Source organism: Oryctolagus cuniculus, chromosome 17 (genome assembly GCF_964237555.1).
Source record: "Oryctolagus cuniculus chromosome 17, mOryCun1.1, whole genome shotgun sequence".
In the NCBI taxonomy this organism is placed as follows: domain Eukaryota; kingdom Metazoa; phylum Chordata; class Mammalia; order Lagomorpha; family Leporidae; genus Oryctolagus; species Oryctolagus cuniculus.
Genome location: NC_091448.1, coordinates 35,618,059 through 35,645,915, shown reverse-complemented (window position 1 = coordinate 35,645,915; position 27,857 = coordinate 35,618,059). Strand labels below are relative to the sequence as shown.

General features: G+C 40.3%; 1 protein-coding gene and 1 non-coding gene across 2 annotated transcripts in view; one reads left to right on the top strand and one right to left on the bottom strand.

Annotated features, from left to right (window-relative positions):
- Positions 1–27,857, bottom strand: part of BRIP1 (BRCA1 interacting DNA helicase 1) — a 206,381-nt gene that overhangs the window by 162,573 nt on the left and 15,951 nt on the right. The window contains 1 exon segment of the mRNA XM_051824717.2: positions 743–1,033. Coding sequence (XP_051680677.2) covers positions 743–1,033 — 291 coding nt within the window.
- LOC127484522 (small nucleolar RNA SNORA67) lies at positions 18,381–18,502 on the top strand. Its single transcript, XR_007911583.1, has one exon. It is a non-coding gene; the product is annotated as a small nucleolar RNA SNORA67 (small nucleolar RNA).

Genomic DNA, 27,857 nt, shown 5'->3' with positions numbered 1-27,857 from the left:
TGGTTATTTCATATACTATTCACTAATGGCTCACCCATGACTTCTGGTTATAATTTCATACTTGAAACTTCAATTTCAGAGTATATTAGGACAACCTACCAGATCACAGACCCCCAAACACTGCCTAAAAACTACTATAAATCATCCAAGTCTTCAGGAAGAAAGACTCCTCTGTTTCTACTTAATCGAAATGCATAGTATTCTAATTTCACTAGAAAATATCAAAATGACCAATGACATCTTTCTAAAGTTAGTAATTTTTTAAAACAGAAATTCATACCTATCAGAATTATAAGGCAGAAAATCATTACATTTTTCACTTCATTCAAAAAGCATTTCAATATTTTCTCAAAGAGAAAGCCTAAATAAACTATCTTCTTTTGAGGTTTTTAAATGTACAAAGTATATTAATTAAATCTAATTAGACTAAATCATTTAAACATTTTATCTCCACATGTCATCATCCATGTTAGTCTATTTTTGGTAAAGGGATTTTAAAATAAGAAAGGTGTCATGTAATTATGATGAAAGTTAATTTCAAGTAATTAAGCTTTAAGAGCAAAACCTCTCATTTTAAACTTGAATATTTCCTTATAAGATTATTTTTCAAAAAATATCAATACTAGCAATTAATTAGATTTTCTAAGTTACTTGTTACTAGAAAGGTAAATTTAAAACACATTCTGTATAATTTTAATATTTTCAGTCTATTTTTTCTCTAAAACAAAGTAACTTTACTCACATTTTTTCCATCCAGCAATTCCATGCACTTTTCCTTTCTGTTGAAGTTACCAACTACTTCAGGGTGGACACAAGTATGATCCCTGCTGGAAAGAATCGTCATCGGGACCCCTGAGTACGCTGTCCTCCGGAGCTCTCTAGTAATCTGAGCAATCTGCTTGTGTGTGCGTGTTCCAAAATATATTTTGGGTCTCTTGGATTTGCCCCCTTGATCTTTCTTAATGGTGTTTGAAGACTCTTGATCGCTTCCTTGTTTAGTGGAACAACCACACCTAGAGCAGTAGCCAGGGGGCTGTAACAGAAGTAAGAAAAGACAGCTAATGTCTAGATGACCACTGAAAATGTTACCAAACTTCTCTTAGAATCAGAACCAATAAATAATGAAACACAATGGTCAAATACAGAGAAAACTCGAGATATTATAGCAATTAAATTTGCAATTAAAAAACTACAAACTCCACTTTACATTGGTTCTCTTTCTTGGATTTTAAGTTATAAATGATGTTTCCATATTTGTATTCTTTCTAGCATACATCCAACTCTAACTCTCCAATTCAAATTTGTTAAGTACATCTTAACTTTCATAAATTGTAAAAATGGTAAGACAAAATGGAAGACAATTTTAATTATTGCTCAGGCTGCATGTAAACTTGTGATAGTTAATGTGAAGTTGACAGTTTTATTTATGGAACAGATCATTCAAATATTCATAAAATACCAATTTTTTAAAGGGCATTTTAAATGCAGTTTACAAGACAATAGGAATAATCAAGTTTAAATATCTCTAAAACTAAAAACGAGAAAATTCTCCTCTAGCAAAGGTATGAAAATGGATGTAAAATATCAATATTTAATAATGAAGTAAGCACACCTGTACAGAACAAGGATATGTAAAAGCCAAGTGCCTGTTATGGAGTGCAAATCCATCAGTAAAATTACTACCCAGGACAGATTTTCCTGGACATTCAGGTTCATAATTAAAATAGTTAAATAATATCCTTAAACACATCATATGAAACTGCAATATAGCCTAATATTTACCTGATTTCTCTTCTAGTTCCAAATTCCCACAAATCAGAAAAAACTTTAATGCATAAATGAGTATATATAAGCTTTCACAGGTTCTTAATAATTGTTCCCTTCAAAACCTCAATCACTACTCAAAATGAGATAGAATGAAGCTTCATTTAAGAGAAATACTATAAAATGTTAATTTATAAAAGTAGCCACTAATGGGGGAAAAGTAAAAAACACAGAAACTAAAAGGAATGATGCGTACTTGAGAGTTTTAGTTTAGTAGAACAAATATTCTACCTGACTACAGGTTTTTTTTTAATTGTAATCGGTAAGATTAGCCTTCATAAACAAATGCTAAGTCATAGCATGTTACACCACAATACTGGGGATCAAGCTGTCTTTTAGCCTCAACTCAGTGGAAAGGCAAGATCGAATTACTCCCAGTCTCACTCAACCTTGTCTGCCATTAAATATTACAATACATGATAGAATGGATGTAAATGTGACCCTTCTGGAGCTGTCACTCACTGGGATAAAAGGTTCACTGATGTGCCAAATAAACAGTCAGTCAAAGCAGATAAAGTTACAGCCATGCTGGAATTGTTACATTCCCCTCTCAGGTTGCCAGTAACAGCAGATTTCATTACAGAGTGCTGCCACATTAAATAGCCAGTTCCAAATATCCTGCCTTCTATATTGAATAATTACTCATTCCCTGAAAGGATAAAAAGAAGAGTTATGAATGGAGCTCTTGTCAACAGTGAGGCAGGAAACAGCTGACGTGTGGTTTATGTTACATATGTTGCAATATCTAACAATTTATGGTCAGAAGAAAATAGAATGCAAATTACATCATGATATTCCTGACTGAATGCTTTTTTGGTCTTTGCATTGATCACAATAATTAATTAACACAATGAACAAATTAAAGTAACTTCAGGTAGCACAATTAGTTTACTTTTTCATACCTTAGATCTTTTCCCTCAATGCCTCTGCCTTATGACACATGAAGTTCATGTGAATACTGGAATGCATGGGGCCCAATGCATCATTCTGTACTACATGGACATAACACTCAAACATAAGTAATCAGATAATGTCTTTTCTCAAGGCTTGGAAAATCTACCTTTTTATGTAACACTTTTCAGTATCAACTCAAAGCTTTACCACCTCTTCCTTTTAATTCCACCTTTTTTCCTGCCCAAAAACTCAAATATAGAAATATATAAAAAAACCAACTCCCTAAAACAAGTAACCCAATATATCACTTACAGACTTTCATATATAAACACCATTCAGATAATTTCTTTTCAAATTCTAAAGGAATGCTATTATAAGTTTTATACTTTGATATTCTATGTTCAAATCTTTTAATTTTTAAAAGGGATCTATTTGGTGCTAATAATTTAGATGGATGCTCTGCTTGTACTGTAATATTATGCTACTAACCATACAAACAAAAGCAAATGATCAAGAACTACTTTCAGAAAACCTACCTCAATAGACTGACTGACTTTAGTTACTGTAAAGTTCTCCTCTACTCCATAATCCAAAAATTATAAACTATGGCTAATTTTATATTAAACATTATGTTTGATTTTTTTAAGTTTTTTTATTATTTCACAGAGTTAGTGAAAGAAAGGTCTTCCTTCCTTTGGTTCACCCCCCCAAAATGGCCGCCACAGCCAGAGCTACACGGATCAGGAGCCAGGTGCTTCATCCTGGTCTCCAATGCAGGTGCAGGCACCCAAGCACTTGGGCCATCCTCCACTGCACTCCCGGGGCCACAGCAGAGATCTGGAGTGGAAGAGGAGCAACCAGGACAAGAACCCGGTGCCCATATGGGATGCTGGTGCCTCAGGCAGAGGATCAACCAAGTGAGCCACGGTGCCGGCCCCGATTTTTAAGTTTTAAAGTAATCTGAAGTAATTAACCATTCATGAATTTGAGGAAGACTCAAGAATATAGCTTTTCACAGATAAACAGAATTTAAGAAGAAAATTAACAAAGCAAGTTGTTTATTTTTCCTTTCCATTTTTTTAAAAGATTTATTTATTTTATTTGAAAGAGTTACAGAGAGGCAGAGGCAGAGAGAGAGAGAGAGAGAGAGAGAGAGGTCTTCCATCCTCTGGTTGACTCCCCTGATGGCTGCAATGGCAGGAGCTGTGCCAATCTGAAGCCAGGAGCTTCTTCTGAGTCTCCCACATGGGTGCAGGGGCCCAAGGACTTGGGCCATCTTCTACTGCTTTTCCAGGCCATAGCAGAGAGCTGTATGCAAAGTGGAGCAGTCGGGACTAGAACTGGCGCCCATATGGGATGCCGGGTTTACCTGCTGCGCCACAGCACCAGCCCCTTCCTTTCCATTAAATAATTATTTCTTCACAAGTGATCTTCTATTGAAGCTTCCATCTCAACAATACAGTACATCACATGTGAATATGGAAAAACTGATTGTGAAGGTAGAGGAGAAAGCTTCAAAACGATTCATATTTAATAACAAAATCGGTCATTTGTACCAAAGTCAGCAACTTTCAATGCTATAACAAAACTAGAAAAAGAATCCTGATGACAGCAATGACAGAAAGTCAGACTGTCCCCCAATTCAATTAACATGCTGTTTATGGCCTCTCTGTGAAATCCTTCAATTTAGGGATCTTGAAACAATTAAATGAGTAAAATTAAATAACTTCTATAATCCTCATTAAGTATTTCCCCTGCTTAAAAATGATCAGGTTGATCTTTCATAAGGATGTTTTTCTTTTCCCTTTTATATTCAGACTGTACTAGGAAAACAGCAAATTTAAAAATACTCACTCCCATCTAGTAAGTCTGAAGGTCAACAGATAAAACATATGAGCTCCCCCCTAACTTGTGAACTCTAAAACCTGGGCAAACAGTGGAAGATGGTCGAAGCGCTTGGGCCCCTGCTATCTCCAAGACCCAGAAGCTCTTGGCTTCAGCCTGTTCCAGCTCAGGTTGCTGTGGCCATTTGGGAAGTGAACCAGTGGATTGAACCCCTCTCTCTCTCCCTCACCTCCTTCCCTCTCTCTCTGCCTCTCCCTCTCTTTAACTCTACCTTTCAAAGAAATAAAATCTTTTTTTAAAAAAGTTCAACAGTAAGATACTGCAATGCCAACTACTCAAGTTTTTAACTTCCTCCAAACTTTCCACCAAAAAAAACACAGTAGTATGTCTAAATACTTGAAAAACAGCACAGTGAGTAAATACTTCTAGAAATGGAAAATGATTTAAAAAAAAAAACATTTTATTGGCCAAGAAAGTTATTTTGCTAATCTATAAATCAAGGAGAGCTTCTTTAAAAAAAAGGCTACGAATTGGATTTAGAAGCAGACATAAAAAGGTAGACAATATGAAAAATTAATATATAAGAGCTTGAAAAGCAGCTTATTTATATGAAGTAATGGGAAAATTAGGTCAACGTGATAGTAACTTGTATTTTCCAGAACTTTCCATGTGCATGTATCATCTTTCCAACCTTGAGGACAGAAACTATGCCTTACACTTCTTTATATAATGCATTTATTAAGCATGGTGTTTTGTACTTACTTATGATTTAAGTGCTTTTTAAATGATAGACTACAACTAAATGTCCCTGAACCAACTACTATATTCATGAATCAAATTTTAATCTGACAGATGCTTAAATGAAGTGCTAATTTGAAGTGCTTCACATATCAAAAAGCTACTTCAAAGTCAAAAGATCAGCTTTTTAAAGAAAAAGTATAGGACAATTTGTTATTTTTCAAGGACAAAAAGAGAAATCACCTCATCATAGGCTAAAATTAGAGCCTATGTTGTTGTGACAAATGCATATCCTGATATGTTCACTATTAATAGCAGCTACCATTTATTAAGACTGTCCCTGTGCTAAGGACTTCACATGTATCAGCTCATTTCGTTCATTTAAGAAACGTTAGAATCCACGACATATCAGACCAAACAAAAGACAGTGACAAAGGCTACCTCTTCTCAGAGCGCGCTGCATTCTTCAGTTATTCTGCACAGCACAGTTTCTAGAGTTTATCAATACCAGTTTCACTCATGAATTAAGGAAACTGGTTTATAGTTACTTCTAAGCGCATTGTTTTCTGAATGTAATTATAAAATATTCTTAAGGGTAATCTATAAACTTTACTTCATAAAAATTATTTTAACTTATTATTAGTTGACATTTAAATCAAATATTTTCTAACAAGATCCATGTTATATTCCACAAGGGAAAAAACCAAAACTTTCCATTAAGACTCTTTAGAGTAAGAGCCAGCGAATTTTTCATAAAGGGCCAGAGAGAACATCTTAGGCTTTGTGAGCTATGTGGTCTTTGTTCCTATACAAGCGACTTTTACGATCTAAATGTAGGAAAGGATTTCTTAAAACAATAACCAAAAGCAAAAACAATTGAAAATACAACCTTTTTAATACAAAAGTACATCAAAAAGTTCATGGAAAATTCATGGAGTTCAATATTATTTGCACCAAAATAAACTTAATTTTAATTCCACAAACTTTTTGAAGTATTCTTGTATGTGAAACTCCTAAAGACATCCTCCTTAAAGAAACAAAAAGGTACACTCTATTTGTAACGCATACAAGTAAGGATCAGTTATCTATAAGATACAAAGATTCAATAAATCCATTTTTAAAAGGTAAAGCAAATAAATAGCCAAGAACAAGCAAATCAAAGAAGAGAAAAAAGTGAAAGGTCAACAAATGTCTAAAAAGATGCACAACATAACGCTCAATCTCACCAGTAATTGGGAAAGTGCAAACTAAAGCAATAATTATACCACATTTCACAACCACCAGGTTTGGTGTTAGGATATGAAGCTACAGCTCACCTGATCACAAACTGTCACTTCTATTTCAGAGCAAACTGATGATCCAGTGAGATTGAAGATAAACATACCCTTTGACCCAGCATGACAGTGCCAGGCATATGCACTAAAAGAACCTTTACATACTAAGACAGGTATAAGGAAATATTAACTGCAATATTACTATAATAATAAAGAAAAGAGGCTAAGTGCATCAACGGAAGAAGACAAAAAAAAGCTTATGAGGTTTTTCAATCAATGAAATTATATATACTGTATAATGAAAAATATGAACAGAGTTGCATGTATCAACAAATAAAAAACAATGATGAAAGGCAGAGTATGACTTCAAAACTTAATCTTCCCATAAAATTCCAAAGAAATTGATGATGGGAATAAAAACACAAAAACTTCAGGAAGATTACTGGGAACTGTCACTATGGTAAATAACCCCTGGAACTAAGGAGTAAAGAATTTACCTGAAAGTGGTAGAAGTACTGCAAAACAAACGTAAAACACTAAATGTACTTTATTCTGGTTTATCTGAAGTTGCTTAAGGCCCAACAGAACAGCTTGTATGTTAACTCCTCCTCACCAAAAATGTTCTGTTTTATTTATTAGGAAATATATTCTTAAGTTACAGTCCATGGACTGTTACAGAGAATTTTGACACCACTGAGAAAATACAAACACAATTTTGCACACATTTCTAGAAAGCAAAACTATAATTTTCATCAGGTGCTAAAAGGGGATTCTGACTGATTTTTGTGAGGGCTTTACTCCAGAATTTACATCTGATTTTATAGTGGAAATCAAATGGAAAGACCATTTGCTTTACAACCAACTTAACTGACATATATTCTCTATAGCAATAAATAGTCAAAAGAAGATAATTTTATGAAAGTTCCTACATTGCTTGTAACCTCATTTCTGTTTTAATGTTTGCCAATTACCAAACACTAACACAAAGCTAAAATACTTGGGGCAGTTCACTAATATACAATTTACAAATGAAAAAAGTAAATAACAAAAGATTTCTTCAAGCTGCTACAAAATATATAATAAACTAATAAACTTGTGTAGAAGCTGAAACTGATAACCTTAAATCTTAAAAAAAAAAAAAAAAAGCTTTAGGATCGTTTTCATCGACCATTTAACTAGGCAGAAAGCCAACCATTGCTTTTTTATTTCAAAAAGTTAAGCACATAATGAGCTAATGGTAAAAGGCCAATGAACACAGGCATAAAAAGAGGGTTTGTTGTTCATCTTTATCAACCATTAGCTCTTGTCCAAGCCATCTAAACAGGTACTGACGCCTGTTGTGCAAAATCGCACATAAGCACACACTCCAGTAAGATAGCAAAAGTGACATAACTATACCTTTTCAACTATTCTTTCTTAAAAAATTCAAACAGTAGTACTCTACTGCCAGTTTCATGATTAAACTGCACAAAGCAGCTGTTTATCCACTCACAGCAACCAGCAGGTGAACCTGATTCAATATTTATCACAGGCTTTCACAGATCACTGCTAACCAAGCAAACGTTTTAATTAAGCTGGAACCTGCTTCAAAGAGCTCATTCAAGATGTCAATCAGCAGGTAAGGGATCAGATACAGTGTCAGGTGAGAGTGTGTAATACAAATCCACAACTTTCTTCATCCCATCGCTGTAAATTAGCCTGCTCTAAAGTTCAGACTCTGATTGTAACAGACTGCCAGTCTCCTGGAATGTGTAACTGAAGTCACTCAAATTCTATTGTGAAGGTTGTAAGCAATATGTTAAACTGCAATGGGCTAGCACATTAAGACAGATCCTTTTCACGGTTGTTTTTTGATACCATAAGTGTTTGCTACCCTACTCTCCACTTACTGTTTACTTTCTTGCCTAGTATAAATGGAAATTCCTTAGCACAGTTGCCCTAGTTTCTGAAAAGTCTGTTTTAGCAGAATTAATCAAGAAAGATCCGAAGTAGAATAATTCTCATCTAAATTTATACTAGAACAATACTATTCAGTAAGAATTCTCGGGCTAAGAACAAATACATCATAACCATGACCAATGTGCTATATAAAGCAAAAAGTCTGATATAACTGCACTTCACAGATATGATTATACTAAAGTAGTGATGAGTCACACTGACAACTTCATGAGAAGAAACACCTGGGGTGGTGGTAAAGAGAGAAAAACAAAAGGACTCAAAAGAAGAAAATTGTGATGAGAGTGTTGTTCCTTACAGGGAAGTGCCAGCTAAAAACTGTAAATAGAACGCCAAAATACTTTAAACTGCCATTTTGAAACTTTTGTGTAGTAACTGACTCAGACAAAAAGGCTAAAACTATTCAGTGAAAAGTTCTTGGGGAAAAGGATATTCACAGTCTCTAAGTATCACCAAACAAGTAACTCATTAATTACAAAAAGCAAATGTATTTTTACAATGGAAAGACCCTGCGGTAATCATTTTAACCAAGTGATCAAATTTAGCATCAACAATAGTGAGACAAACTTACGTACCACCTTGAGAAAGCACACTATTATTAAATCCAAACAATCAAAATATGACTCAAAAAGTACCTGGGAATAAAAAAATGGTAAAAAGACATTTCTGTATCATTTAGGTGAAAATCCAATTATACACTTCCATGCATGTGCATATTATATTTCAAAAAGGCTTTTAAAAAATCCTTGGGATTGCGAGTTTTACTTTTTTTATGATATTTTAGTATTTTTAAAACTTCCTTAAATTAACTTTTAAAATGAGAAAGCTATCCTATCAAGTTGTGTTCCACATACCGATCAAACACTATTAGAAAAACCTATTAAAAAAGAAATTTTATCCACACCCACACCCAGCCTTTGAGCTCAGGTCCACCTTAGGGGTGGCTGGCGAGGGCGGAGTGTTGGGGCCTGAGGAGGGCAGTGCCTTCACCCAGACCCTGCACTTCCACCCAGGGACCCGGCCTTCGGGAGCAGGGGCCTCCCCAGCAGCATCCCCAGAGGCCCTGACTCTTGGCTGGGCCGCCCTGCGCCCTGAGGGTCTGGGGCCGCAGCCCCGCTGCCAAGTGGCTTTGTCCCACTCCCTGCCCCGGGGCTGGCTTGAGTGTGCATGTGCATGTGTCCATGCTGAGCTTCTGTTTCATATTGCAAATATAAATAAAGGAAGACGGTTTACGACAAAAAAAAAAAAAGAAAAGAAATTTTACTTTCACAGACATTAAGAAATAGGTTAGTTATCAATATACAAGCATCTAAAACAGCACTACCCCAAATAATTTTCTGTGATAAGGGAATGTTTGATATCTGCACTATTCAATATATTTGCCATTAGCCACACAGGCTAGTGAACACTTGACATGTGATTAGTTCAACTAATTCTAACTAACTGAAGCAGAGTGACATACGGCTAGCAACTACCCTATCAGCTTAGATTTAAAGTATTATCAGAGACAGGATCCTATAGAGTTTGCAATGGGTTGTTTGTGTGTGGGGGGGGTGTTGTGTGTGTGTGTGTGTTTGAGAGAGAGGGGGGAGAGGGAGAGAGATGGCAGTGGAGTGGGGTGGGAGGTGGGGGGGCAGGGAAGGAAGAAGATGGGGGAAGGGTAATTTCTCTGTAAATTCAAGTTGGAGAGGAAAAGGTAACAGTTCACTGTAGAAAGCGTGTGCCACATGTAAAACAGGCTCTGCAGAGCTACAGCTCATGAAGTACGGGACACAATCTTTTGGAGATTAGTGAACTTTTTGATCTAATCTTTTTCTGAATTCGAATTAAAATCCCAGCAAGATTTGGGGAGGAAGGGGAGATTAATCTAAAAAATGTCTCTCAATGTGACCTGGAAAATAAACTAGTGAGAATAACCAGAACTTCTTAGAAAAGAGATGGATGAGAAGGGTATATATTCCTATATATGTAAGAACTTAGACGATGTGATGAAGATACTACACTAGGAAAATCATGAGAAATGTGTTCAAAAAACAGCTCAGCAACGATAGCCTCTCCTGAGAAGCTGGGTCTAACACCCCCAAAACACAGGACCTTGCCTCCCACACTCTCAGCACAGTAAGATTCATTTTCCTAGGAATGTGTATCTGAGGCATTTAGCCTGAGCTGGTTAATGGCAAGAGACAAGAACATGTTGTATACTTAAAGGCCTCCATTTTAAGATATCAAGGTCAAATGAAAATGCGAAGTATCCAGAAAAATTAGTCAACAAGAAACTAATGAGAGAATCCTGCAGAGAGATGGAGAACAGTCACACTGAAGACCCCAAAGAGACAGACGCTACCCATAAATTGTTGGGTTCCAATAAAGACAGCTGTATCTCTGTAAAATCTTTGAGAAGGTTTCTATTTCTTAAAAAGCAAACTATCACTGATTAAGTCAGGAGATATTTTAAATCTGTAAGAGAAACTATTCAGAGGCCAGCTTTATGGCACAGTGGGTAAAGCAGCTGCCTCTGCCATTGGCATCCCACATGGGCACTGGTTTGTGTCCCAGCTGCTCCACTTTAGATCCAGCTCCTCGCTAATGGCCTGGGGAAAGCAATGGAAGATGGCCGAAGTGTTTGGGCCCTGCCACCCACGTGGGAGACCCAGAGAAAGTTCATGGCTCCTGGCTTTGGTATAAACCAGCTCCAGCCATTGCAGCCATCTGGGGAGTGAACCAGTGGATGGAAGATCTCTTTCCCTCCCTTCCTCTATGTAACTCTTTCAAAATAAATTTTAAAATTAAAAAAAAAAAAAAAAAAAAAACTATTCTGGGCCAGTGCCGTGGCTCACTTGGCTAATCCTCCGCCTGCGGTGCTGGCATCCCATGTGGGCGCAGGGTTCTAGTCCCGGTTGCTCCTCTTCCAGTCCAGCTCTCTGCTGTGGCCTGGGAAGGCAGTGGAGGATGACCCAAGTGCTTGGGCCCCTGCACCCGCATGGGAGACCAGAAGGAAGCACCTGGCTCCTGGCTTCAGATCGGCACAGTGCACTGGCCATAGCGGCCATTTTGAGAGTGAACCAACAGAAGGAAGCCCTTTCTGTCTCTCTAACTCTGCCTGTCAAAATAAAAAAAAATTTAAAAAAACAATTCAATTAATATTTAGACTATAGGGGGGTTACATCCTATCTTCTCTGCCCTACATCAAAATAATTTACTGATGTATTAAAGATTAATATATAGGAACTGAAACAATTAGACTTCAGTACAGTACGGTACATTATATATATATTTGTTCTGTCTCACCAAAACACTGCTGAAATAATCTTAGCTTGAAACTGAGGTCTCAAACTCTGGAATTTCACAAACTATATCTGGGTCATCAATCATGTTTTCAATGGCTACATAGGATTTTGTCAATCTGAACCCCCAAAAAGCCTGAAATGAAAACTGATACTGTCAAATCAGGGTGGGACATACACAGTTTGTTTTTTTTTTTTTAAATAAGATTTTTTTTTATTCAAAAGGCAGAGTTACAGAGAGGCAAAGGTGGGGTGGGGGTGTCCTTCCACATGCTGGTTCACTCCCCAGATGGCCTCAACAGCTGGAGCTGCACAGATCCCAAGCCAGGAGCCTGGAGCTTCTACCAGGTCTCCCACGTTGGGGCAAGGGGCTCAAGGACTTAGGTCATCTTCAACTGCTTTCCCAGTCCATAGCAGAGACCTGGATCATAGTGGAACAGCCAGTGTGCCACAACACCATTCCCTGTGATGACATTCTTTAAAGTCCAAAAGACTGAGATAGCTTAAGAGTGTACGCCCCGATGCAGGCACTGTGGCGTAGTGGGTAAAGCTGCTGCCAGCAGTGCCAGCATTCCATACAGGTACTGGTTAGACTCAGCTGCTCCACTTATGATCCAGGTCCCTACTGATGCACCTGGGAAAGCAGCAGAAGATGCCCCAAGTCCTTGGCCCCTGCACCCACATGGGAGACCAGGAGGAAATTCCGGGCTCCTGGCTTTGGTCTGGCCCAGCCCTGGGCATTGCAGCCATTTTGGGAATGAACCAGTAGATAGAAGATTTCTCTCTTGGTCTTTCCCTGTGACTCTGCTTTTCAAATAAATCAAATCAATCTTAAAAAAAATTCATCACATTCTTAGACATATCTAGACTCACCATATCACTTGTGCTACTCATTCAGGGATCATCTAAATTGCAACCTCCAGTACTGAAGTGCAAAATAGAATAAAACTAATAAAAAGAAGTACAGAGGAGTGGTTCATCAATAAATAAAAGACTGTCACATATTTCTAGACTAAGCAGATAACTGACAAAACAGGCAGGGAAAAAAGGAAGCATGAAATTCATACCAAGTGTGCTTAAGGGGAGTTAGGAGAGTTGAGAGTCACCCTGGCTCAATGGACCCTATTGAGTCAGCAGATCCATCACAAGAAGAGATTCATAAGGAATTCAGGAAATAATCACAATCTTAACGAACATGTAAATTAACCTAATCAGCATTGTTACTCAACATTCACACAGCCTGGTACTAAAAGCAGGCAGTTAGAAGACATGTGAGAGGGGCCGGCACCGTGGCACAGTAGGTCAGTCTTCCAACTGTGGCGTTGGCATCCCATGTGGGTGCCGGTTCTAGTCCCGACTGCTCCACTTCCCATCCAGCTCTCTGCTATGGCCTGGGAAAGCAGTAGAAGATGGTCCAAGTCCTTGGGCCCCTGCACTCATGTGGGAGACCTGGAAGAAGTTTCTGGCTCCTGGCTTCACATCGGCACAGCTCTGGCCATTGAGGCCAATTGGGTAGTGAACCAGTGGATGGAAGACCTCTGTTTCTCTCTCTCTGCCTCTCCTCTCTTGTGTAACTCTGACTTTTAAATAATAAATAAATCTTAAAAAAGAAAAAGACATGGGAGAATAGAGTAGCAGGGAATTAAATATTTTTTCTGCCTTAAATGTGAACCACAATCAAGGATGATCAACATATGACAAAATTAAGAGGGTAAAAGAGAAAGGAAGAAAATGCAAATTTGCTCTGGAGGAAACACATATAATTTAGGAGCCATTTAAAACAGAAGTATATTTTCATTGCTATAGTCCAGGAAAATAATTTCAAGCAAACAATTACAGCATAAGAAAAAGCCCTTAGAGACTAAAAATTCAATTGGTAAAAAGAGTGGAGGGTCTGAAACTGTCATAAAAAAAGACACTATTTCTTTAAACTGAAGAAGTCCATAAGTTTTTAATATAATAAAATCTACTAAAAACTAGTATAACAAATGAATACTCCCTTAAACATCTAGTCAAGGGAGATTACAAACAAGGTACAGAAAAGCTATTCAACAGAATGCAACACAGTCACTAAAAATGTCATAGAAGCATATTAAATAACATGAAGACATGCTCTTGATCTATCATTACACAAAGAAACAAATGGACATTATTTGTCTCCTGAGTGATACAACAGTAATCATGCAGCACTATCCATGTGTTATTCAAGGAAACAACAACAAAACCAAACCTGAATCTAACTCGAACTTTACATCTATTTGACTGGAAATATGGGACTAGAGGACTATCTTAAATGACACCATGAGAATACAACTGACCAAATCTTGAACAGGGTAAATCCTTTAGGAAAAAAGACGTGTTTTTTCAATAAATAAATGACATTTCTCTTAAGCAACATGCATGTACCGTGTTTGGACTGTGACTTTTAAAAAGCAACCCTAAAACGTCAGTTTTCAAACAATTAAACCACGGAGACTGAGTATTAGACAAATTAAATTGCTGTTAATTTTCTACCTATGGGAATGCTATGTTTAAAATGTCACTATGTTTTGAAATTTTTATTTTTTATTAAATATGTGAAAAAAAAAAAGTAATCTCTCATCTGTTCACTCCCCAAATGCCTGGCATAGCCAGGGCTGGGCCAGGCCAAATTCACGAGCCAGGAACTTAATCCAGCTTTCCCACATATGTGGCAGGGACCAAACTACCTGGATGATGCTAAAGCCAGGAACCGAGAATTTGATCCAGGTCTCCGATGTGGGCGGCAGAGTCCTATCTACGTGAGCCATCACCTCTGCCTCCCAGGGTGCACAGCAGTAATAAGAAGTTGAATGCAGAGCTGATTCTGCTAGGGAATGCAGAAAGCCCAAGTGGCAGCTTAACCTCTGCAGCAAACGCCCACCCAGTCCTTGCTACGTTTTCCGAAAGGTATTATCTGTTACAAATATGTACTCAATTATTTATGAGTGAATAGGTAAGTTATCTGATACTTGCTTTAACATATTCTAGTCCTTGGAGCCCTGCTGTGGCGTAGCGGGCAAAGCTACCACCCGCAGTGTCGGCATCCCACATGGGCACTGGTTCATATCCCAGCTACTCCACTTCTGATCCAGCTCTCTGTTATAGCCTGGGAAAGCAGTGGGAGACAGTCCAAGTCCTTGGACTCCTGCACTCATGTGGGAGACCCTGAAGAAACTCCTGGATCCTGGCTTTGGATCAGCCCAGCTCTGGCTTTTGCAGCCACTTGGGGAGTGAACCAGTGGATAGAGGACTTCTCTCTTTCTGCAACTCTGCCTTTCAAATAAATAAATAAATCTTAAAAAAAAATTCTAGTCCTTCACCTTTCTTCCAGCCATCCTCTCAAAAAAAGAAAAGAAAAAAAAAAAGGCAGCACATAAATAAAACAAATACAGGACATAAATTTGCAAAATACTGAAAATTGTTAAAGCTGAGTGATAGGCACAAGGGGGTTCATTACACGCTCCTCTCTCTGTATATGAAGTTTCCTTAATTCAAGTCTTTAAAACAAGTAAAGCTGGGGCCAGTGCTGTGGCGTGGTGGGCTAAGCCTCCACCTGCGGTGCTGGCATCCCATATGGGCAAAGGTTCTAATCCCAGCTGCTCTTCTTCTGATCCAGCTCTCTGCTTCCTGCTTATGGCCTAGGAAAGCAGTAAAAGATGAACCAAGTATTTGGGCCTCTACACGCGCTTGGGAGACAGGGAAGAAGCTCCTGGCTTGGGATTGGCCCAGTTCTGACCATTGTGGCCATTTGGAGAGTGAACCAGTAGAAAGAAGACCATTCTCTTTGTCTCTCCCTTCCTCTGTAACTCAAAAAATAAATAAATAAATAAGGAAAACTTCTAAATTTTTTTAAAAATATTTCTTTTATTTATTTGAAAGGCACAGTTACAGAGAGGCAGAGACAGAGAGATAGAGAGATCCTCCATCCACTAGTTCACTCCACAAATGGCCACAGTCGCCAGAGCTGAGCCATCCAAAGGCAGGAGCCAGGAGCTTCTTCTGGGTCCCCCACACGAGTACAGGGGCTCAAGGAATTGGGTCATCTTCTACTGCTTTCTGGATCAGAAGTGGAGCAACTGGGACTAGAACCAGCGCCCATAAGGGATGCCGGCACTGCAGGCTGTGGCTTTATCTGCTACGCCACAGCACTACCCCCCAGAATTTTTTATAATCCCATACAATACTGATCCTAAACTAAACCTAGATAAACTTCTTTATAATTTTTTATAGATAAACTTCTTATCAAAATACAGGCCGGCGCCGCGGCTCACTAGGCTAATCCTCCACCTTGCGGCGCTGGCATACCGGGTTCTAGTCCCGGTCGGGGCACTGGATTCTGTCCCGGTTGCCACTCTTCCAGGCCAGCTCTCTGCTGTGGCCAGGAAGTGCAGTGGAGGATGGCCCAAGTGCTTGGGCCCTGCACCCCATGGGAGACCAGGAGAAGTACCTGGCTCCTGCCATCGGATCAGTGCGGTGCGCTGGCCGCAGCGCGCCAGCCGCGGCGGCCATTGGAGGGTGAAACAACGGCAAAGGAAGACCTTTCTCTCTGTCTCTCTCACTGTTCACTCTGCCTGTCAAAAAAAAAAAAAAAATACAACAAAGCACATCTCACTAATGAATAATAAAACAATGAATTCTAAGTGTTAAAGCAATCAGGACTGCTGCATCCACGCACACACATACACATATACATAGAAATAACCAAAAAGCCTCAAACAAAAGAATAACTTATGATCAGGATATCTATTAGTATAATATAACCTAATAATCAAAACTGAAAAATATTCATTTCCACAGTTTAATATTAATTCTTGAAGATAATTCTCTTTTTCTCTCTAGGGTCCAGCACGGTAGTATCTACAGGGCCAGCATCGCATATGGGCATTAGCTTGAGTCCCAGCTATTCCACAATCGATACAGCTCCCAGCTAATGTGCTTGGGGAAGCAGCAGAGGATGGCCCAAGAGCTTGGATCCCTGGACCCACATGGGACACCCTGATGAAGCTCCTTGCTCCTGGTTTCAGCCTGGCCCAGCCCTGGCTGTTGTGGCCATTTGGAGAGTGAACCAGCAGATGGGAGATCTCTGTCTCTCCTCTCTCTCTCTCTGTAACTCTAGCTTTCAAATAAATCTTTAAAAAAAAAAAAAACATAAACAGCAAAGAAGAAACTCAAATCATTCCTGTTTGTAGATGATTATCTATATAGAGAAAAACCTAAAATCCACCAAGTCTACAGGAATTGATAAATTTAAGTAAGGCTGCAAGATACAAAATCTAGTAGCATTTTTATAGACCAATGACAAACTTATTGGAAAAGAAATTATAAAAGAAATCCCATTCATGACTTTTACCAAGACAATAAAATTCCAAGGATGTGAAAGATCTCTATAATGACAATTAAGAAACACTAATGAGAGATCTTCAGATGTGTTTGTGTATGTCAAAAATAAGTATATAAAAATATAAAAAAAAGAGGCCGGCGCCGCGGCTCAATAGGCTAATCCTCCACCTGCAGCACCGGCACACTGGGTTCTAGTCCTGGTCGGGAAGCCGGATTCTGTCCCGGTTGCCCCTCTTCCAGGCCAGCTCTCTGCTGTGGCCCGGGAGGGCAGTGGAGGATGGCCCAAGTGCTGGGCCCTGCACCCGCATGGGAGACCAGGAGAAGCACCTGGCTCCTGCCATCGGATCAGCGCAATGCGCCGGCCCCAGCGCGCTGGCTGTGGCGGCCATTGGAGGGTGAACCAACGGCAATAAGGAAGACCTTTCTCTCTGTCTCTCTCTCTCACTGTCCACTCTGTCAAATATATATATATATATATATAAAAGAAATAAATGAAATAAACTAGCCGGCACTGCGGCTCACTAGGCTAATCCTCTGCCTTGTGGCGCCAGCACACGGGGTTCTAGTCCCGGTCGGGGCGCCGGATTCTGTCCCGGTTGCCCCTCTTCCAGGCCAGCTCTCTGCTGTAGCCAGGGAGTGCAGTGGAGGATGGCCCAAGTGCTTGGGCCCTGCACCCCATGGGAGACCAGGAGAAGCACCTGGCTCCTGCCATCGTATCAGCGCGGTGCGCCGGCCGCAGCGCACCAGCCGTAGTGGCCATTGGAGGGTGAACCAATGGCAAAGGAAGACCTTTCTCTCTGTCTCTCTATCTCACTGTCCACTCTGCCTGTCAAAAAATAAAAAAAAAGGCCGGCGCCGCGGCTCACTAGGCTAATCCTCTGCCTAACGGCGCCGGCACACCGGGTTCTAGTCCCGGTTGGGGCGCCGGATTCTGTCCCGGTTGCCCCCCTTCCAGGCCAGCCCTCTGCTGTGGCCAGGGAGTGCAGTGGAGGATGGCCCAGGTGCTTGGGCCCTGCACCCCATGGGAGACCAGGAAAAGCACCTGGCTCCTGGCTCCTACCATCGGATCAGTGCGGTGCGCCGGCCGCAGCGCGCCAGCCACGGCGGCCATTGGAGGGTGAACCAACGGCAAAGGAAGACCTTTCTCTCTGTCTCTCTCTCTCACTGTCTAACTCTGCCTGTCAAAAAAAAAAAAAAATCAATAGTACAAGGTGATTGGGGCCTTTTTCAGGAAAGTAGCAACTTGGAAGAAAATCCAGCATACCCAAGGGCTCTAGGGAACAAAGGAATGTTTGCTTCTTTGCCTTCCTTGGGCTGCCTACATGTACCCACTAAGCCCCTTCTGGATGGATTATGTGCGCTCTCCTCCCTCGGCAATGAATTCTCTCTCTCTCTCTCTACATAGGCAGAGTCACTGATGTGCAACAAGTTTCTTTAATCATCAACTATGACCTTCCCATCAAGACAGAAAAAAATATTTAAATAATTGGCTGTTGTAGACGCTTTTGTAGTAAGTTTATGGTTTTGTTTTTGTTTTTGGACAGGTAGAGTTAGACAGTGAGAGAGAGATAAAGGTCTTCCTTCCATTGGTTCACCCCCAAAATGGCTGCTACGGCTGGCGCACTACACTGATCCGAAGCCAGGAGCCAGGTGCTTCCTCCTGGTCTCCCATGCAGGTGCAGGGCCCAAGCACTTGGGCCATCCTCCACTGTCTCCCCAGGCCACAGCAGAGAGCTGGACTGGAAGAGAAGCAACCGGGACAGAACCGGCACCCCAGCTGGGACTAGAACTCGGGGTGCCAACACCGCAGGCGGAAGATTAGCCTAGTGAGCCAAGTTTGTGGCTATTAATATATGGTAACTGAAGAAGACAAGAGGACTCTTTGAGACACTAAGACTTTCTACAACACCTCTATTAAGGACATGCCCCTCAATGTTGCTGACCTCATCTGTAGAGGCTGTCCTGCTACCTAGCTCCCCTGGGGTTTAGTCTTGTATAACTGAAGAGAAGCAGGAGCAGGGAGCAGAGGGAACAAAGAGATGAACATCTTGTAATTTTTTTTTCCTTTGAATGAATGTCAATTTTTGAAGCAAAAGAAAAAAAATCAATGCAATTCATCTTATCAAGAGGATATCAGAAAAAAAATCACATAATCCTATCAGCGGATGGAGCACTTTTTTTTTAAAGATTTATTTATTTATTTGCTAGGCAGAGTCACAGAGGGGCAGAGGCAGAGGGGGATCGGGGCAGGGGAGGCCTTCCATCTGCTGGTTTATTCCCCAGATAGCCACAATGGCCAAAGCTCTGTCAATCCAAAGCCAGAAGCCAGGAGCTTCTTCTGGGTCTCCCATGCGGCCACACAGGTCCAAGGACTTGGGACATCTTCTATTGCTTTCCCGGGCCATAGCAGAGAGTTGGATCGGAAGTGGAGCAGCCGGGATGTAAACCAGCGCCCATATGGGATGCCAGTACTGCAGGCGGTGGCTTTACTTGATATGCCACAGCGCCAGCCCCAGGTTTGTTTGGTTTTGTTTTTAAGATTTATTTTATTTATTTGAAAGGCAAAGTGACACAGAGGGAGAGACAGAGAGAGAAAGAGATCTTCCACCTGCTGGTTCACTCCCCAAATAGCTTAACAACCAGGGCTGGTCTGGAGGGAAGAAGGGGGGATTATCATCATATTCATAGAATTGATATGGGAAACATACTGAATCTGTTAAAACTAATTAGCATTTTAAAAATTAAAATCTTAAAAAAATTTGTTTTTTATTCTGCAAAGAGTCAAACCCAAAGAAAAGTTAAAAGAATTTGACAATCAGCATTAATTCATGAGCCTGTATTTGTCAGATAATTAGTATTTCTTAACTGTTTGGGAAAATGGCAGATAATCATTTTATTTACCATATGTATGTGATAATGTTAAAAATAAATTAAAACCATGAGAAAATGACTTCCAAAATACTGATAAAATTGGTTATTTTCTCCTCAATACAAAAAATATTTTAAATATTAAAAAGAAAAAAAGAAGGACTGGGAAGGAAAAAAAAAAAAACCAGCCCAAAGCTGCCCAACACCAACACTCTATCAGAAGATCAACAGCGCACTCTGCTGGATCTATGCCTCTTCTACACAATAGAGAAAAGGAATGAAAAAAACTTGCTATACTACATCAGATAAAATTACTTTTACTGAAGGATATATAAAGAACATTAGCATTTATTTAATAAATAAACAAAGAGTGGTTATAGGGGATGGCGCTGTGGCACAGCAGGTAAAGCCACCAGCTGCAGTGCCCACATCCCATATGGGCGCCGGTTTGAGTCCCGGCTACTCCACTTCTGATCCAGCTCTCTGCTATGGCCTGGGAAAGCAGTGGAAGATGCCCTAACTCCTTGGGTCCTTGCACCCATGTGGGAGACCCGGAGGAAGCTCCTGGCTCCTGGCTTCGGATCAGTATAGCTCCGGCCATTGCAGCAAACTGGGGAGTGAACCAGCAGATGGAAGACCTCTCTCTCTCTCTGCCTCTCCTTCTCTGTGTAACTCTGACTTTCAAATAAATAAATTAAAAAAAAAAAAACTTCTTATGAGGATATCCTAATATAATTAATAAAATACAAATAAATTCTTAAGAAAAATATTGTAACTGGCAGAACAAAGTAACATCACCATGCATCACCAGACTGCTGACATAAGAGTTATCAGTATAAAAAATGAATCTAAACAAAGAGAACAAGTGGTGGACACGAGAAGATTACTCAAATAAAGAAGATTTTGACACTATTTTCTAACTTGAAAACAGAGTAAAGAGCCTGGCGATGACAGAGAAAGAGACAACTACCGGGGCCAGTGTTTTTGGCACGGTGGGTTAAGTTGCCATCTGCCAGCCAGAATCCTCTGTCTGGTGTGCCAGTGCAAGTTCTAGATGTTCTGCTTTCAATCCAGCTCCCTGCTAATGTGCATGGGAAAGCAGCAGGAGATGGCCCAAGGACTTGGGTCCTTGCCACCCATGGGGAGAACTGAAAGGAGTTCCAAGCTCTTGGCTTCAGCCTGGTCTGGCTGTTGCAAGTATTGCAGGAGTGAACTAATGGATGGAAGATATTTGTCCCTCTCTCTCACTCTTCCCAATGCATAAATCTTAAACTAAAAAGACAACCACCTAATTTTCTAATCCACAGTTTGTAAACTAAATTACTTTAATAAAAACTTTAAAAATCCAAAAGAAAAATTCAAAAAGCTTAGTGTCAAATCCAAGAGAATTTAAACTAATTTAATTAATTGATGAGAGCATTAAACTAATTACCCAACTAACTTAAAAAGTTTGTCCAGAATTACGTAACTACCAGTTTGAACAGTACTAAGAATATAAAATTTAGGGGTCGGTGCTGTGGCGTAGTGGGTAAAGCCACTGACTGCAGCGTCGGCATCCCATATGGAACCCAGTTCACGTCCAGGCTGCTCCACTTCCGATCCACTCTCTGCTATGGCCTGGGAAAGCAGTGGAGGATGGATGGCCCAAGTCCTTGGGCCCCTGCACCCACATGGGAGAGCACAAAGAAGCTCCTGGCTTCTTGTGGTCATCTCAGGAATGATCCAGTGAATGGAAGACCTCTCTCTCTCTCTGCCTCCCTGTAACTCTGCCTTTCAAATAAAATAAATAAATATTTTAAATATATATATATATACTTTGTGTCTTCATAAGGAACAGAACTAAATAATTAATTCATGAATCCAAATAAATAAATATGCTTCTGAAAATAAACACCATCTGAAGTTTCTCCTATCGTTCAGTAATATCCACAATGGGAACAGTATCCTTAGAATCTGAAAACATTAGAGCTCAATGAGATACACGTTATTATTCAATCTAGTCCCACCCATGTTTTCCTTCCATTTTGCGTTTTGTTTTTTTTTAAAGACTTATTCATTTGAAAGGCAGAGTTACAGACAGGCAATTTCCATCTGCTGGTTCATTCTCCAAATACCTGCAACGGCGCCGGCTGAGCCACACGGAAGCCAAGAGCTTCATCGGGATCTCCCTTGAGAGTAGCAGGGGCCTAAGCACTTGGCCTACCTTCCACTGCTTTTCCAGGTGCATTAGCAGGCAGCATGATTAAAAGCGGAGAGACCAGGACACCAACTGGGGCCCACATGGGATACCAGCACTGCAAGCAGCGGCTTCACTTGTTGAGACAATAATGCCAGCCCCAAGGAACAGGTTTTAAAAAGAGATACGTTATTTACCTAAGTCCTCCAATTTATTTTATTCAAGATTTTTAGATGGCCTAAATTAAAATATTACAGATGAAAGGTGAGACATATGATCTGTCAACATAAGCAAAATTTTTAAAAGATGGACTTCATTTTCTCAATTACTATATACAAAATTTTGAAGATAAATTAATTTCTAAAGCTACTACATAATAGCAAAAATTGTGGGGCGGGCGCCATGGCTCACTTGGTTAATCCTCCGCCTGCAGCACTGGCATCCCATATAAGCGCCAGGTTCTCGTCCCGGTTGTTTCTCTTACAATCCAGCTCTCTGCTGCGGCCCGGGAGTGCAGTGGAGGATGGCCCAGGTGCTTGGGTCCCTGCATGCGCATGGGAGACCAGGAGGAAGCACCTGGCTCCTGGCTTTGGATCGGCATAGCTCTGGCCATGGCGGCCATTTGGGGAGTGAACCAACGGAAGGAAGACCTTTCTCTCTGTCTCTCTCTCTCTCTAACTCTACCTGTCAAATAAAAAAAAAATTTGTGAAATGAAAATGTATGGAACTTTTTTCTACTTCTTTATCAAATTACCTATTCGAAAATCTAGAGAAAATATTTTTATGATTAATAATAATCACTTTGCAAAAGACTCAGAAATGTTATATCAGAAATCAAACAAGTTCCTAAAAGAAAAACACACTCCTTTATGACAGCCAAACACCCCCCCCCACCTCTACAGATTCAATTCATCCATTCGAAAGGCAGAGCGAGAGAGGGAGAAAGAGAGATCTTCCTCTGGTTCATTCCCCAAATGCTGCAATGGCCAGGGCTGAGCCAGGCTGAAGCCAGGAGCCTGGAAATCCATTCCGGTCTCTAATATGGGCAGCAGGGGCCCATGCACCTGGGCCATCTTCCATTGCATTTCCAGGTGAACCAACATGGAACTGGATTGGAAGAAGAGCAACCAAGATTGGAACTGGTACCATAAAAAGGGTGCTTGTGTCACAGGTGGCAGCTCAACCTCCTGTACCATACTGGCCAAAAGATACCATTCTGTAAATCTATTATTTCTACTCATATTCCCATTCTTTCTTACAATATTTCCATAAAGATGATTGACCTTGGTGCTCTAAAAAACTATATAGATCATTTTACTTAAGTATTTATGGAGTTCTCTGCTATTCAGAAAGTACATAAAATTACTTTATGTATTCATGCTTTTTATTATAGACTACCAAGAAAATACTTCTTGTACTGCAAAAATGTTTTGATGTCCATTAAATTTACTTCATACATTTTTAATTAGCATGGCATATATCATTTATGTCTTAATACACAGAAGTTCTGTGTCACTTGACTTACTAGATTTAATAAGGAAATTTGTTCAATAAATCATCAAACTTACAAGAAACTGTCAGAAACTTAAACCATTAACATTATGAGTAATAAATCACCCACTTAAGAACAATTATTCTGGGGCTGGCATTATTGCACAGGTTAATCCTCTGCCTGTGGCATCGGCATCCCTTATGGGCACCATTCTAGTCACAGCTGCTCCTCTTGTGATCCAGCTCTCTGCTATGGCCTGGGAAAGCAGTAGAAGATGGCCCAAGCGCTTGGGCCCCTGCACCCATGTGAGAGACCTGGAAGAAGCTCCTGGCTCCTGGCTTTGGATCACTCAGCTCCGGCCATTGCATCCACTCGGGGAATGAACCAGCAGATGGAAGACCTCTCTCTGTCTCCCTCTCTCACTGGTCTATAATTCTCAGATAAATAAATAAAATCTTTTTTAAAAATTTAAAAGAACAATTATTCATTTCTATAGGAATATGGAATTTTGCCAGCTTGAGCCAAGAAAGAAAATACGTACTTATGGTTTAAAAATAAAACTGATATAAACATACAGACATACAGATGTACAGCTAAGTTATGTTTTAACAATGACAAGACCATACTATATGATCAGCATGTCAATATACTACATAACCAAAGAGAGAAATCAATGAAAGCACTTAGCTTAAAATTCAAGTACTCAGCACAACAGCTTTGCTTACTGCCAAGTTGTCTAGACTCTACATAGCTTTTAGCCATAAACAACTTTAACAGATTATTAAACTAAGCTTTTACTCAACTATAAACCTTTTAGCAACATTTAAAGATAGGAACTACATGGCAGCATTTAGTGAAGACCTGTCCCTTGCCAGCATTGGGTATAGTGGGTTAAGTGGCTGCCTGCGATGTCTACACTCCATTTGGGCTCCAGTTTGTGTCCCGGCTGCTACTCTTCTGATGCCGATCCCTTCTTCTTCTTTTTATTTATTTTTTAAGATTTATTTTTTTTACTTGAAGGGAAGAATTACAGAGAAAGAGAAAGAGATAGGGAGAGAGAGCAAGGTCTTCTATCCGCTAGTTCAATCCTCAAATGACCGCAATGGAGCTGAGCCAATGTGAAACCAGGAGCCAGGAGCTTCTTCCAGGTCGCCCATATAGGTGCAGGGGCCCATGGAGTTGGGCTATCTTCTACTGCTTTCCTAGGCCATAGCAGAGAGCTGGATCAGAAGAGGAGCAGCCAGGACTCGAACTAACCCCAATATGAGATGCCGGCACTGCAGTTGGTGGCTTTACCTGCTACACCAACAGGACCGGCCCCCCAGTTCCCTTCTTACATGCCTGGGAAAGCAGCAGAAGATGGTCCAAGTATGCTGCCCCCTGCTATCTAAGTGGAAGACACAGAAGCAGCTCCTAGATTCAGCCTGGTCCAGTCCTGGCCATTCGGTGAGACAACCAGCAGATGGAAGATCTCTCTGTCTCTCTACTTCTCACTGTAACTCTGCCTTTCAAATAAATGTCTTTAATAAAAAAAAAAACAAAACAAAACAAAAAAAAATTGGTTCAGCAGAATGGAAGACCTTTCTCTCTTTGGCTCTACCTTTCTCTGTAACTGTCTTTCAAATAAATAAAATAATTCTTAAAAAAAAAAAAAAAAAAACGTTCTATATCTGGCTGCAACTCTAGACTCCAGCATCTTGTTAATTGAGTCTCTAGGAAACAGTGACAATGGCTTAGGTAACTGGGTTCCTATCATCCATGTGGGAGACCTGCACTGAGTTTCCAGCCCAGCCCTAGTCCATCCCTGGCCATTTTGGGCACAGATAGAAGTTCTGTCTCAGTGTTTCTCTGTCTCTCAAATGAAAATTTAAAATACTTTTTTGAAAATTTGAACAGGGGGTCGGTGTTGTGGTATAACAGGTTAAGCTACTGCCTGCGTCCCATAAGAACCCCAGTTCTGCTTCTGATCCAGCTCCCTGCTAATGTGCCTGGGAAAGCAGAAGATGGCCCAAGTGCTAGAGTCCCTGTCACCCACATGGGAGACCAGGACAAGGTTCCAGGCTTCTGGCTTCAGCTTGGCCCAGTCCCAGCCATTTTAGCTACTTGGGGAGTGAACCAGCTGCGCGCGCGCGCGCTCTCTCTCTCTCTCTCTTTCTCTCCCTGTAAATTCTGCCTTTCAAGTGAATAAATAAATAAATCCTTAAAAAAAATTCACTAAGATTCCACAAACAAATATTTACTAAGACAACCAGCGCTGTGGCGTAGCAGGTAAAGCTGCTGCCTGCAGTGCCGACATCCCCTATGGGTGCTAGTTCGGGTACTGGCTGCTTCACTTCCCATCAGCTCTCTTATGGCCCAGGAAAGCAGCAGAAGATGGCCCAAGTCCTTGGGCCCCTGTACCTGCATGGGAGACCCTGAAGAAGCTTGTGGCTCATGATCGGTCTAGCTCCAGCCTTTGCAGCCATTTGGGGAGTAAACCAGCAGATGGAAGACCTCTCTCTCTTTCTCTTTCTGTCTCTCTGTAACTCTGCCTTTCAAATAAATAAAGAAATCTTTAAAAAAATTATTTACTAGGTAACTAATATGTGATATATGCTGTTCTAGGCACTAAAGATCCACATGAAAGAGATAGACATTACATTCTTTTTTTTTTTTTTTTTTTTTGACAGGCAGAGTTAGACAGTGAGAGAGAGAGAAAAAGGTCTTCCTTCCGTTGGTTCACCCCCAAAATGGCTACTATGGCTGGCGCGCTGCACCAATCCAAAGCCAGGAGCCAGGTGCTTCCTCCTGGTCTCCCATGCAGGTGCAGGGGCCCAAGCACTTGGGCCATCCTCCACTGCCTTCCCAGGCCACAGCAGAGAGCTGGACTGGAAGAGGAACAACCAGGACAGAATCCAGCGCCCCGACCAGGACAAGAACTTGGGGTGCCGGCACAGCAGGCAGAGGATTAGCTAAGTGAGCCGTGGCGCCAGCCGACACTACATTCTTATACAGCAAATAGATAATAAGTATGTATACGAATTCATACTAACAGTACAGCCACCAAAAAAAATAAGGTCCCATGAAAGAAAACAAGAAAAAACAGGCAGATTCAAACATCTATCACATATTACAATGATGATGATTAACAATTTAACTTTAGAAACTCCTACATGACTTCTCAAACTCTAAGGCTTCTGTAAGATCAACAAGAAAACGCAAACTAAATCTATAGTAACTGATGACAAAAACACAGAGGCCTAGGAATGGGGTGATGGGGCAGAGAAAAAACAGCTACAGGTCTGTCGTGCACTTAGAATGAAGGTTTTCCAGATATCTTTGTAATATCATGTACTGGTCATTTGCATGACATCGAGCTCACTGAGTTTATAGCTCTTGGAAATGCTGACATATTTCATTATACACAGCAAAAAGTTACACTCTGCGATATCACTAGCAATTTAACCAAAAAAGTCTGTAAATATCAGAAAGCTGCATGCTTACAGCAATTACAGACTTTTCTAATTTCTGATTTCCATTAAAACACTCAAATTTTATCAACCTCACTCCATTTATCATCAACAATTATCAAGCATAGTATAAAGCGGCTAGCTCAGCTCACAATCCAAACTACCCCACAAGTGCTTCTCCTCAAGACACCCACCCTATTTATGTATGCAAGTTTTATGAGCACTACTCACTTCCTCACACAGAAAATTAAATATCTCAAGGGCTAAAATTTAATAATTTAACTCATTTTTACTGCTTCATTAAGGACATTCTTAAGTAAAATGGACTTTTTTTAAACTATAAATAGATGGTAAAGAAAAGTACCATCAACATGATTTGGTTACAGTTTTATTAATATTTTCTGCACTGCCAGTACAAATGTCAGGACAATAAAAGAGGCAACTAACATAATAATACTATTATGTAAATACTTTTAATCTCAAGGACAACCCAAAAAACACGTCAGGAGTCTCTATAGTCCCTAGGATTCCTCCTTGAAAACCACTGCCCTAGGACACTCTTGGAGTTCACAAACATTAGAATATTTTAAATTGAAAAAAATAATTTTCAGATCTCTCTTTAATCTAATTCTTTCATTTTATAGATGAGGATCTGAGGCATACAGTACACTGTTTACCATCTCACATATTAGTAGC